We start from the raw sequence: 13,343 nt of genomic DNA, 5'->3' as shown, positions 1-13,343 counted from the left end.
AGCGATCCAAGGGGCAGGGGGGTTCCCACCTTCAGGTCCCACGTGAGCCAGCCCTCCAACAGAGGGGAGACTCGTCTGGCTCAGTCATCCTGGAACCTGTTCTTCATTTTCTCATGTGGCGCCCTGGGCAACCCAAACTCCCAGTCGTGACGGGAGCCCGCCCTTTCCCTCTCCCACTGCCACCTATGTGACTTTGCTCTTTTGTGTTCCAGAAACACCGAAATCCACCACTTCTGTTCCACCACCGGTGCCTACAGGTAAGGGCGTTGAGCGTGACGAAGGAGCTCTTCTTTTCTCCTTCTCTCCTCCCGATCCCACGTGTGTTCGCCCCCCGTTCACTTGGTTTCTTTCTCCTTTGCAGTCACCACACCTTCGACAACCAGGCCGCCAAGCAGCACGCCAAAAACCACGCCAACTACGTCTCCCTCCACCACATCCAGAACCACTGCATCAACTCAGACGGCAACCACCAACACGCCAAAGACCACTGCAACAGCCTCCACACCATCCACCACTACGCATCACCCCAAAATCCTATCCACAACCCCCTCCACCACGACAGAATCCACCGCGACTAGCACACCAACCCCGACAACCACAACAGGATCCGTGCCCTCCACCACACCCTCTCCTCCGACGCCGTCCACGACAACCACCACCACCTCGCCCACAACCGTTACCTCCACTTCCACCAGCACTCCAGTACCCACTGCCACAACTCTCACGACTGCTCCCCCTACCAGCACAGAAACGCCCAGCACTCCGACCCCCACAACTCCTGCCACCACCACCGTCCCAGTTACTACGGGTAAGTCTCCTTGGTCGCTCTGCAGCAGCTTACAAGTCTTTCAGGAGCCCTCTCCTCCCGTAGCAATCCAAGGGGCAGAGGGGTTCCCACCTCCAGGTCCCACGTAAGCCAGCCCTCCAACAGAGGGGAGACTCGTCTGGCTCAGTCATCCTGGAACCTGTTCTTCATTTTTTCGTGTGGCGCCCTGGGGAACCCAAACTCCCAGTCGTGACGGGAGCCCGCCCTTTCCCTCTCCCACTGCCACCTATGTGACTTTGCTCTTTTGTGTTCCAGAAACACCGAAATCCACCACTTCTGTTCCACCACTGGTGCCTACAGGTAAGGGCGTTGAGCGTGACGAAGGAGCTCTTCTTTTCTCCTTCTCTCCTCCCGATCCCATGTGTGTTCGCCCCCCGTTCACTTGGTTTCTTTCTCCTTTGCAGTCACCACACCTTCGACAACCAGGCCGCCAAGCAGCACGCCAAAAACCACGCCAACTACGTCTCCCTCCACCACATCCAGAACCACTGCATCAACTCAGACGGCAACCACCAACACGCCAAAGACCACTGCAACAGCCTCCACACCATCCACCACTACGCATCACCCCAAAATCCTAACCACAACCCCCTCCACCACTACAGAATCCACCGCGACTAGCACACCAACCCCGACAACCACAACAGGATCCGTGCCCTCCACCACACCCTCTCCTCCAACGCCGTCCACGACAACCACCACCACCTCGTCCACAACCGTTACCTCCACTTCCACCAGCACTCCAGTACCCACTGCCACAACTCTCACGACTGCTCCCCCTACCAGCACAGAAACGCCCAGCACTCTGACCCCCTCAACTCCTGCCACCACCACCGTCCCAGTTACTACGGGTAAGTCTCCTTGGTCGCTCTGCAGCAGCTTACAAGTCTTTCAGGAGCCCTCTCCTCCCGTAGCGATCCAAGGGGCATAGGGGTTCCCACCTCCAGGTCCCACGTGAGCCAGCCCTCCAACAGAGGGGAGACTCGTCTGGCTCAGTCATCCTGGAACCTGTTCTTCATTTTCTCGTGTGGCGCCCTGGGCAACCCAAACTCCCAGTCGTGACGGGAGCCCGCCCTTTCCCCCTCCCACTGCCACCTATGTGACTTTGCTCTCTTGTGTTCCAGAAACACCGAAAGCCACCACTTCTGTTCCACCACCGGTGCCTACAGGTAAGGGCGTTGAGCGTACCGAAGGAGCTCTTCTTCTCTCCTTCTCTCCTCCCGTTCCCACGTGTGGTCGCCCCCCTTTCACTTGGTTTCTTTCTCCTTTGCAGTCACCACACCTTCGACATCCAGGCCGCCAAGCAGCACGCCAAAAACCACGCCAACCACGCCTCCCTCCACCACATCCAGAACCACTGCATCAACACAAACCTCAGCAACTAGCACACCAAAAACCTCTAGTTTGATTTCTACAGCGTCCAGCATGACAACACATTTCCCCATACAAACATCCTCTACTTCAATTCCACTTACATCTACTGTTTCTACTACTCCCATTATTCCGGTCACAAGCAGTTCTCCATCGTCTTCCAGTACCAATATCATTAGTATTCCAGTAACTTCTCGAACTAGTACTTCGAGTAGTAGTACTCAGTCTTTGAAGACAACCTCCACTTCATATACATCAACTGTATCTCCTGGTAAGCTTCTCTTTTGAGGAAATGTTTTTTTGGTTCAAATGTGGTTTATGTATTTGTTGAACTTTTACATTGACTGTAGTCACTCCATCATCATTTCACAATTTTGTTCTAGATCCACCCCACTTTTTTACCATCTGTGCAGATCAACCCCCATTTTTAAACTTTTTGTATCATACATGATAAATATATTTTCGCAGGTCATACTTTTCACAGTATTCTGTGGTTCTGCTCATTCAACAATGTTTATAGGTTTTTTTTAGCATTAATGCTATACTTTCTTTTTTGTTCATTTCTATTTTATTTTTCCTTTTGATGATTGATCCAGTTTGTTCCCTTTTTGTTAATTTTTACAAATATCTAGGTAGCTGCCTATTTAGTTCCATATCTTTTTAGGATGCAGAATCTAACACACTGTGTTCCTGGGACAGGAAAGTGCAAAGCAATCTTTGTTCTCCATTATGTACACTAGAACTGTCATCTCATACGAATCGACACGATGCAAATTAAATGGGCCTTATTCCCCTGTAGCTGTCTAGAACTGCAGCCTAAATGTCATTGTGGGGAAAAGCAGCATTTGAACAGCTTTGTCCCCATCCAACAGCTAGATCATTTGATTTTCAAACTCATATATTAAAAGAAGGTAGAAGTTTGGTCTCAAGATCTTTGATGGTTGCTGACTTTGCATGCAATCCTGACTTCGCAGAATATAATGACCAACTTATTGTCTTTCGAATCATAGAATCATAGTGTTGGAAGAGACCACAAGGGCCATCCAGTCCAACCCCCTGCCAAGCAGGAAACACCATCAAAGCACTCTTGACATATGCCTGTCAAGCCTCTGCTTAAAGACCTCTTTAAATAGACTCAGGGTTATATCCATATTATTTTGTTTATGCATGTGTTTTTGTTCAGACATTTTGCTTTTATTTCTTCAGTTACAGGCAACTACCACCACAACTTCAAATCATAGGTTACCTAAGCTACATAAATGGTCTAGGTGAAAGTGGTTGGCTTCCTAAGGCTATAGGTAAAGGTAAAGGGACCCCTGACCATTAGGTCCAGCTGTGACCAACTCTGGTCGCGTTATTGGCCGAGGGAGCTGGTGTACAGCTTCCAGGTCATGTGGCCAGCATGACAAAGCCGCTTCTGGTGAACCAGAGCAGCACACGGAAACGCCGTTTACCTTCCCGCTACAGCAGTACCTATTTATCTACTTGCACTTTGACGTGCTTTCGAACTGCTAGGTTGGCAGGAGCTGGGACTGAGCAACGGGAGCTCACCCCATCGCGGGGATTCGAACTGCTGACCTTCTGATCGGCAAGCCCTAGCCTCTGTGGTTTAACCCACAGTGCCACCTGCTGTCCCTTTCCTAAGGCTATAGTCACCTGCATATGTACTTTGGGAATAAGCCCATTGAAACCATTGGCACCTTGTTTCAAGAAAAGTATGCTTAGACGTGGGTTGAAGTACATATAAGTTCTTTGACTTGCAAGCTACTCTTTCACATATGTCAAAATGTTTTAAATGGACTTTAACAATAAAAATCAAATTAATTCATTTATAACAGTTTAAAATAACTGATTTCTCAAAATTGTCACCATACATGGATTTACAAACAACATTAAGGAAGGCCATATACCTGTTCCCATAAGCATGAAAACCTAAAGTAGTCCAGACTCTAAAAGAACTATAGCACTCAAATGAGACTGAACAGGGAATACAACTGATAAAGAAATGTATCATCCCATTTCACTGGATTCAAGTTTCCAGATGACAGAAAATCCCAATCATCTATATTGCCATAAGATGATTCACCACATTTCCAGTGCTGCTCGTACATTAACTGTTTTATTTCATGTATTTCAGGGAAGTGTGAATCTGTTGAATATGAAGATCAAGTGGTTTACAAGGGTTGTGTTGCGAATGTCACTTTGACTCGCTGCGAAGGAATGTGTCCAACATCATCAAGGTAAGTATGCATCGGTGTCAATTTGGCCAGCCACTATGATGTTTGTCTTATTACATAATCAAAAGTATTAATCTGTAAATGTTACCAATGTCAATTATTTCCATTGCTGTATAGCAGCTAGATATCACATAGTACATTGCATTCCATTATCGTATATTGCATTTCTTTTTTAAGATATAGTATATAACTTGCTTTAACCCAGTGAATAATCAGTTCTGGTACTAATATTACCAGATACGGTTCTGCCATTCCTATCCCCAAATTAAATCCTACAGAGGTACAGTTCACATTATTTTCTATTTATTTAAAAGATGTACACACAGTGGTACCTAGGTTTAAGAACAGTCCTGTTTACGAACGATTCAGTTTACGAACTCTGCAAAAATGGAAGTAGTGTTCATGTTTGCGAACTTTACCTTGGTCTTTGAATGGAAGCCGAACAGTGGAAGGGCACCAGCAGTGGGAGGCCTCATTAGGGAAAGCGTGCCTCGGTTTAAGAATGGTTTTGGTTTACGAACGGACTTCTGAATTGGATTAAGTTCATAAACCGAGGTACCACTGTACCACCTTTCATCAACAAATCCCAGCATAATTTAGAACTTGTTAAAGCAATCTGGTATCAACAAGTATTATAAATACCGCAAAGCAGTACAATGGTGCTTCCAACAGCAGGATGGAGGGCAATAGTATTCTGTTCAACATCTCTTGCTCTTGGTTATTTCTGAGATACTCCAGATCTATAGCTTTGTATCTTCAGGGTTTTGCTGCTGAACAGGGGTGGGGTGACATACCCTCGTGGGTGAGCTTCTAGAAAGCCACATGGGGATTATAGGTGGGGCCAAGGCCCAAAATGGGCAGCTTCAAAGCCAAACACACAAATCCATACATACACACTCCTAGGACCTTCTCCCAGATGAAGGGTATTTTTATCCCCAACCTTTCCACTGCCCCCTCTCACCCACTTGGTAAGTGGAAATGCTGCTGCTGTTGGGAGGTGAAGAACAAGGCGTCCCCCCCCCCCCGGAATGGGGGAGAGAGAGGCTATGGTAACTTGTGCAACCCCCTCACTCGTGCTTTAAAAACATGCAATTGGCTCATATGACACTCCCGTTAAACCTGCAAGAACTGCCAACTGTTTTTAATGTTTGATGTTTTATTATGTTTTTATATTTTGCTGGAGGCCAGCCAGCCAGCTGGGCAGGGTATTATTATTATTATTATTATTATTATTATTATTATTATTATTACTCCTCTCTTTCACAGGCTAAATGTTGCCAAGATGATGGTACACACAGAGTGTGGGTGCTGCATGCCACTCACACTCTACAAGAAGGAGCTGACGATGCCTTGTCCAGACCCAGAGAACCCACATAAGCCACTTGTTACAGAAATCATCCTATTTGGTGGCTGCGTATGCAACTACGATGGATGTACACATGAGGCAGACTCAGCTTCCTCAACCGTAAAGGGATTGTTCAGAAAATAATGATCGGTTATTACTTACTTTGCAAAGAGACATTTGACACTCAAAATCCCTTTGTTCATATGGATTTCTCCAAGCTTTGGGAAGGCAGGCAGAGAATACTTCCAAGAAGACTGGTACTGATAACATCCTTGGCTAATTTATTCATCATTTTGGATGGAATAAATATCTGCCTCGCTCAGAAAGTTTCCAGCAAGCAACGTCTACTATGTATTGTAAAATAGTTAAATAGGTTTAATAAAGTGTTTAGTTGGTCATTCTCATTTTCAGTGGAGAGTCATTAATGAGCATACTCCTGTATATCGGCATTCCCTAATCTGCTGACCAAAAGTCAGGGATGTTGAGAGTTGTAGCCTAAAACAGCTGGGTGGCATCAAGCTGCTGTGTGCTACTAGCAAACTCATTCTTTGAGCATGGATCCTCACATAGCCAAAACAGCACCATCCCTACACAAGAGAGAGAGGTATCATCAGGTTCAGGGAATTACAAAACAGCCATAGAAAAATGTTTGCGGTGCTGAGGAGACCTTAAAAATACCTCCGTAAAGACTGAGCATGTTCAGTCAACAAGGAATGTGTGCATAGATTTGGAGGGGAGTGTGTAATGGAATAAGCTATCCTAGAAAAGGGCACAGCGTTTGGTTGGCTAGAATCCTGAACAGGAGCATGTCACACTGCATCCATTTTTCTGAAGGTGCTACTGAATCTTGGCATGTTCATCTATGCCATAATGCCAGTTTCTCTGACAAACACTCAATAGACACTTTTAAGTGGCGAAAATAGAAAAAGCAGTCAGGTTCAGAGGAGGAGAACAAGTATGGCTTTGAAGACTACATGAAGATCCATGCTGATGGAGAGAGGGATTGTAAACTACAGCATGCAAAGTGGGTGGGGAGATTGATTGATTGATTATTTATTTATTTATTTAACCACCCCTCCTCCCAAGATCCCATGGCGGTTCACAACATAAAATTACAAAATGAGATTACAAAATACATAACCAATAACTCCTCCTCACACAAACACATTTAAAAAGCTGTTGATCAGTGGAACACCCAGGACTGAAAGATATGCAATGAAGGTGCTTTATAGGTCAAAACCAACACTTTGAATTGGGCCTGGAAACTAACTGGCAGCCAGGATCGGTGTAATATTCTCAAACCGTTTCGCTCCAGTGAACAATGTGGCCACTAAATTCTGCACCAGCTGAAGTTTCTGAACTGTTTTCAAAGGCAGCCCTGCATATAATGTGCTTCAGTTTTTTGATCTTATCCAGTCCATTACTGAGGCAAGACTGCGGTCCAACACATCCTCTGCCTCATCTGCAGATATAAAGGAGTAGAGAGTTGTGTGTCACCAGCATATTACTGACAACATTCTCCCAAACTCCAGATAACCCCACTCAGCAGTTTCATGTTAAACAGCATAGGGGATAAAATCAAACCCTGAGGAACCCCAGATTGAAGGCTCCATGGGACCGAAAAACACTCCCTAAGCACCACCCTCTGGAAACAACTATTCAGGTATGAATGATTACATATGAATGCACTCCTATGGGATATTGTGGAAGTGTGTAATATTAGGATAGCAACATACCGGTATTTAAAAAATGCAGGTCATGAATTAAGTGGAGGAACTCGGCTCATACCTTATCACAACAGATAAACAGATTAGGCTAAGATGCTTGTCCTAGATTTTAAGGGGCTTTGGCCTTAAGTGCAGATTGGTTTAGATGAAGTTGTGTACTGTATAAGGCTTCAGCACTTTATAAGAAATAGTTTCGTGCTCACATTTGCTTAAAGGCATATATTTCTCCCTCACAGTTTTCAGTGTGTTAGATGAATTATCCATAAAAAGTGTTCAATAGATTTCCAATAAAGTCAGGATGCATCAAAATACGAATGGTGTCCCCATATTATTTTATAGAGGTGAGGACAGAGGAGCAACTATAAAGGTGTGCTTTCTTGATCAAGGACCATTATTCAAAGTCATGGATACGGAGTGATTGTTTGGCAAGTTGAAAGCAGCCTACCTCTCAATATCTTCCATAGAGGTCCACACTGGGGCCGGTTCCATGCTGTGTTTATTTCACTGTGTTAACCTGTCCTAAACCTAAGTGAAAGTTTCAGGAAGTTAGGGGAGAAAGCAAAATAAACTAATCTTAGCAAAGAGCAATAATATGGTATTACCACCATTACAAAACTGGAAGCTGCCCAGCATACCTGTGGATTTTGGGTGGGATTTGAAGTTGGCTTCAAAATGACAGGATCATACAGTGGCGAAAGGAAATGTGCCACAAAAGACCCCTCATAAAATGAGAGCCAGCTCCTGGGCAAATTGTGACTTTAAGGGCTGTATCTATCGAAGATCCCAGGTTCGATGCATGGCCTCTCCAGGTAAGGGTGGGAGAGAGGCCTCTCCGAAACCCTGGAGAGCCCCTGCCAGGTAGTGTGGACAGCAAACCAATCAGCTAGATAAAGCAATGGTCGGACTCAGGATAAGGCAGCTTCCTATGCTCATATTGAACAAGGTAAATGTTTTGCAGTCTTAGTAGTGAGACATGAGAGCTGTATTGTTGTGGGCAATGGCCCATACCTGCCAAGTCTCCTGCTGAAAAATTCAGGATCAGCAGCGGCGCGGCACTGGAAGTTGCGTAGAAGCAACTTCCGGGGCCACTCTTCCCATGTGTGGGCACCGGAAATCGGGCAGAGCAGCACCAGAAGTCGCTTCTACGCATACCTGGCAGCCATTTTGGTGGTGGCCACAATGGAGGCTCCCTGGCAGGTAGGAAATTTAGGGGATTTCCAGGATTTTTCTCCATTCGGGAGAACAGCGGGAAACGGATTAAAATCCAGGGGTTTCCCGCGGAAAACGGGATACTTGACAGCTAAGCAATGGCCTCTTCCAAATCACATACATTTACACGTGGCTAATGAATGCACACAGAGTACTATTGATCCAAGAAAATCTGTATACAGTATTTGGTTGATACAGAGAGGGCTGAGATCAACTCACTATGTTAACGTCCATCTTTCCTTAAAATGCTTCAGGCATCTTAACTTTTCTCATTTTAATAATAATTTAATAATATATTTTTTTATTTATCCCCCACCCATCTGGCTGGGCTTCCCCAGCCACTCTGGGTGGCTCCCAATAGAATATTAAAAACACGATAAAACATCAAACATCAAAAACTTCCCTAAACAGGGCTGCCTTCAGATGTCTTCTAAAAGTCAGATTTATTTCCTTGACATCTGATGGGAGGGCATTCCACAGGGCGGGCGCCACCACCGAGAAGGCCCTCTGCCTGATTCCCTGTAACCTCACATCACACAGTGAGGGAACCGCCAGAAGGCCCTCGGAGCTGGACCTCAGTGTCCAGGTAGAACAATGGGGGTGGAGATGCTCCTTCATTTTAAAAGCCAACCCCACTATGATACACTTTAAAGCCTATAGGCAATGCCACTACCCAAGTGATGGCTGGGCCAGCTAGTTTTCTATAAAAATAACACTGCTGCTCCTTTAATTCTTAACCCTACTTTTCAGCTTCACTTCCTGCTTCCCGTTTGGCTCTCAGTTCAGCAAAACAAAGATTGCCGTTTGTTTGGGGACTTTCCAAGTTATTTTATAGTTCCAATATTTTCTTCTTTAAACAACCATGTGCTAACTGTCCAGTCGCTATTTTCTAAATCCTAGATGCTTTTGACCTCAGACAGAACGTTGTGGCGTATATTAGCCTCATCTTCCATCAGCATTCAATCACTCCTGGAACTTGCAAATCCTTGTCAGGTTGTGGGCTTTTCTCTTAATTCAAACTTCTACATACCCAGGCAGCCTCTCTAGTAAACCACTGCCTTATTTTTGGATGCTGCCATTTTGCCATGGGACACTTTTATTTATTTGTTTTTATTTATTATAGCAGAGAAGCTCCACAATAGCCTAACGGCTATTCATTCATTACTTCATGTCTCTCAATTCCACTTTTGCCAAGCCAAGGAGTGGTCCTGAGACTTGCATGTGCCCTGCCCCCACCTCTTAACACTACTAGAAGTAGGTGAGGTACAGATCCATGTGAGCTTCATTTCTGCCATTATATCAGAGAGAATGTGAACCAGGAAGCAGTGATGCAGGGAGCCCAAGAGGCTAATGTCTTCATCCAGCCTCACTCTAAGCAGATCCCTCAAGACCAGGAAAATAAAAAAATAAAACAAAAAGGGAATAACTTGGGGGGAAATGAGTAATAATAATAATAATAATAATAATAATAATAATAATAATAAATTGCATATTTAGCTGGAAGGCGTCGAGTTATTAGTTTGCTGGCTGGGAAACACTCAAAAGTACTCTGCTTCAATCGTCAAGAGGACTGGAGTGTTGCAATAAACAAATCAGGGCCAAAGTCTTTTGTCCTATGCAATCACAATTTCATTTCCTCTGCACAGTAGGTGGTGATGTTTTGTATTTATCTAAATCATAATTCTGAAAGCTGACTATAAAAATGAAATTTTCACATTTGTTAGCCCTGCGGTAGGAAAAGAAGTCATGCTCTGGGAATGAAAAAAGGAAAGGAATTTTTTATTCTTCTAGCCATTTATTATTTTCCATTAAAGATAACATGATTAGTTTTTTTATATTTTCATTTTTTTTACAGTCATAATAATCAAAGCCCACCATATAAGCTTGTGATTTTTATTTATTTTTTTACAAGTGAGATTACTACACATTACATATTGGAGTGTAGGCCTAAAAGTGCACAATATTTTGTCTTCCTGTACAGGTATTTTCACATGTCAACAAAACAAATACTGTACCTTAATTACTAATACTGGTTTAGCCACAGAAACTGTTAACTTCTGCTTGAGATGGAGGAGGACACACAACTTTGGTAAATCAAGGTCATTTATCCCAATAAAGAGAAACTTTTTAAAAAAAGTTTTCTTCAAAACAATGCCTATATGGCTCGTATCAGAGGTGAAGTCTTGCATAAAGTTTGATTACTCATATATACAGTTGGTCATTGAGCCACCTATATTTAGAGTCCTTTTTTCTCTATGAATGATATCCAATGTTAGTCATACTCTAAGAAAATCCACTGAAGTCAATGGACTTATCTAAGTGAAGTCCATTAATTTCACATGGCCTACCCTGAGTATAATTTAGTTAAATATCACCCTTTGTGGATAAAACCACATTTCTTTGCAAAAATTATACAAGTGAACAGTACACAAAAACAGTGTATTGAGGTGGAATTAAAAAGGAGGAGACAAACTATGCTTCCAGTGGGACGGATCTATGTTAAAAATGATATGGCCATTCTTCCCAGCATCTGTGATAAGACACACTTCAGAAGACCACTGAGTGCTTAATACCATTTAGTGTAACCACAGTAATGCAATGGGCTGTCATAATAATTCCTAAAAATTTCCCAGTGATAGGAGAATGTAAGAGTTATTGTTTTATTATTTTACCAGCTAACACTCCAGGTAGTTCCATACAATGTGCTTCAATATAACTCATCAAATTTGATTGGAGAAGTTGGTCAATATTATTCTGATCCAATAGCCACATTAGGAAGAAAACTGGATTTTCAGTTTTTAATAAGTTAATTCCAGACACTGGGGCAGAAGAAGCCGTGTTGTTGTTCGTTAAAAAGCCTCATAACTCGAGCAGCAACTGATATTTGTAATCAGACAACATTGCAGCTTATTTTATTTTTTAATTTTTTTTACATTGCCCTCGTGTATAATTGTAGTCATAAATTACTTCTTAAGGAGCTCTTCAGAGGTGTGTAATGGTAGTCAGTTTAACTAGCATTCTACTCCTGTCAAAGAAGATGCCAGTTCCACGGCATGTTCCACAAATGCATAGATCTTACCAAACTACAGATGCCATTACTACACTTTTTGAAAACAGGACTGTCAAGTTCTAGACCAAAACTGTTCTGGTGACATGACAAGCATTTCAAGCCAATCCGCTTCCTACATCATACTTGCAGAATCCCACAGTGTATTTCAAATCTGAATAGGCTAAACTCTCCCTGATCAGAGCTAGTGGCTATCCCTATGATTCAGAAGATGTTAAATGGGGGGGGGAAATACTTTAGTTTTGTTTTTGTTAAACTGGAAAGTGGGGGGCAGGAATACCAATGCCTTGGGTCCCTTAGAAAGTCTTAGGTAAAAGAATACTTCCAAGTGATTTTTTAATTTAAAGTTGAAGTGTACTGATGTTTATATGATCAACCACAGCTTTGGGGGGAAAACAACAACATGTTGTACCCAAGAACCCAATGTGGTTTTCTTACTTAAGCATTTATCATGACAATAACTCTTTGGTAGTTCAGAACTTGGGAGAAAAGTGGAGGGTTGGGATTTAAAGGAAGTCATTTGAGGATATTAAAATATGAATCAGAATATGTGCTTATGCCTCCAAATGTTCTTTACAAAGCAAATATAGCCATCTTCAGATGTATCTAGATCCTTTAAAAAGGACATGGGGTAACATTCAATTGAGCAGGAATGGAATCTAGCCCTCTCTGCACACCAACTTCTCAGCTTTTTATTTGTTTGCTAGCATGCTTCTAGCAATTTACAGTGGCATTTCCAGCGAAACTGTTTCATTGAGTTGGGATTAAGCATACCTGAAGTGAATTTTAATAAAAACAACTCCTGCCAAAAATATATGAAGCACAGTTGAGTTGAGACACACAAGACCTCCCACACAGATACAAGACCTCCCAGCTTCTTTGCACCAAAAATCTAAGAGTCATTTTATTTTTTTTCACATTTAAGTAATTTTATGTTGCACATATCATTTGTTTCACATAAAAAGGGACAGGTCCTTTAAGGCAGGGATGTGAATGGGGTGGCAATTATTTTTGCAGACACTGGTGTACAAAACATTTCTGGAGCAGGACATGGACAATGGCAGAAATGGAGAATCAGAAGGGGTTGCACATTATGGCTCAGAACTGTTCAGAAAGTAATTCACATAACCTTCGGGACACCGTTTCTTTACTTGTCCGTAGTGTTAATCTGTACATCTGGAAAAGAACAGAAAAACAACTTTTCAGAGGCTGACCCCCCCAAAACCCCACCCCCAACACATTTATACAGGTAAGATCTGAATGGAAGTGAACAGTGGCTGATTGTGTACATTTAAAAACACAAAATCTTTGCAACATTTAGGTATTTATGTCCTATTTGTGGCCTTTTCCTCATCAGCTTTCTAAAGACAGTTTTGGACCACAGGCTGGCTGGGCAAATGGGACTCTCCTTGGGTTCTCAGCAGGGGTGTCATCATTCTAGACACACACACACCCCAAGCCTTACTTTCCAGCGAGGCCCAAATGAGATGCCAGGATATTATATAGATGTAATATTATAGTCACATCTGATGAAGGTGTTTCACTCACTGAGAGATAACCA

At 43.2% G+C, this 13,343-nt stretch overlaps 2 protein-coding genes across 5 annotated transcripts in view; one reads left to right on the top strand and one right to left on the bottom strand.

The window, feature by feature from the left end:
- Positions 1 to 1,185: 1,185 nt before the first annotated feature.
- LOC148687593 (uncharacterized) lies at positions 1,186 to 6,183 on the top strand. The gene is made up of 5 exons (XM_088656379.1): positions 1,186 to 1,189; positions 1,231 to 1,677; positions 2,100 to 2,468; positions 4,335 to 4,437; positions 5,701 to 6,183. Exons 1-5 carry the CDS (start codon positions 1,186 to 1,188, stop codon positions 5,921 to 5,923), a joined length of 1,146 nt encoding a protein of 381 aa, XP_088512505.1. The 3' UTR covers positions 5,924 to 6,183.
- Positions 6,184 to 10,490: 4,307 nt separating this feature from the next.
- The window catches only part of AP2A2 (adaptor related protein complex 2 subunit alpha 2), a 56,599-nt gene continuing 53,746 nt past the window's right edge, over positions 10,491 to 13,343 (bottom strand). For all 4 annotated transcript variants that reach the window (XM_035121816.3, XM_035121796.3, XM_088665960.1 and 1 more), the window contains one exon: positions 10,491 to 12,958. In XM_035121816.3, coding sequence (XP_034977707.1) covers positions 12,881 to 12,958 — 78 coding nt within the window. In that variant the 3' untranslated portion in view covers positions 10,491 to 12,880. The remainder of the gene's footprint in view (positions 12,959 to 13,343) is intronic.

This window comes from Zootoca vivipara, chromosome 1, assembly GCF_965207765.1.
Source record: "Zootoca vivipara chromosome 1, rZooViv2.hap1.1, whole genome shotgun sequence".
NCBI classification, from domain to species: Eukaryota; Metazoa; Chordata; class Lepidosauria; order Squamata; family Lacertidae; genus Zootoca; species Zootoca vivipara.
Note: the sequence above shows the minus strand (reverse complement) of the source record. Positions and strands in the feature narration are given on the sequence as shown.

What these genes read in the sequence shown, in the direction of transcription:
- LOC148687593 (XM_088656379.1), top strand. An exon ending in CACCGTCCCAGTTACTACGG is followed by an intron (nt 1,678 to 2,099) that starts GTAAGTCTCCTT and finishes TCTCCTTTGCAG; the next exon opens with TCACCACACCTTCGACATCC. An exon ending in TACATCAACTGTATCTCCTG is followed by an intron (nt 2,469 to 4,334) that starts GTAAGCTTCTCT and finishes CATGTATTTCAG; the next exon opens with GGAAGTGTGAATCTGTTGAA.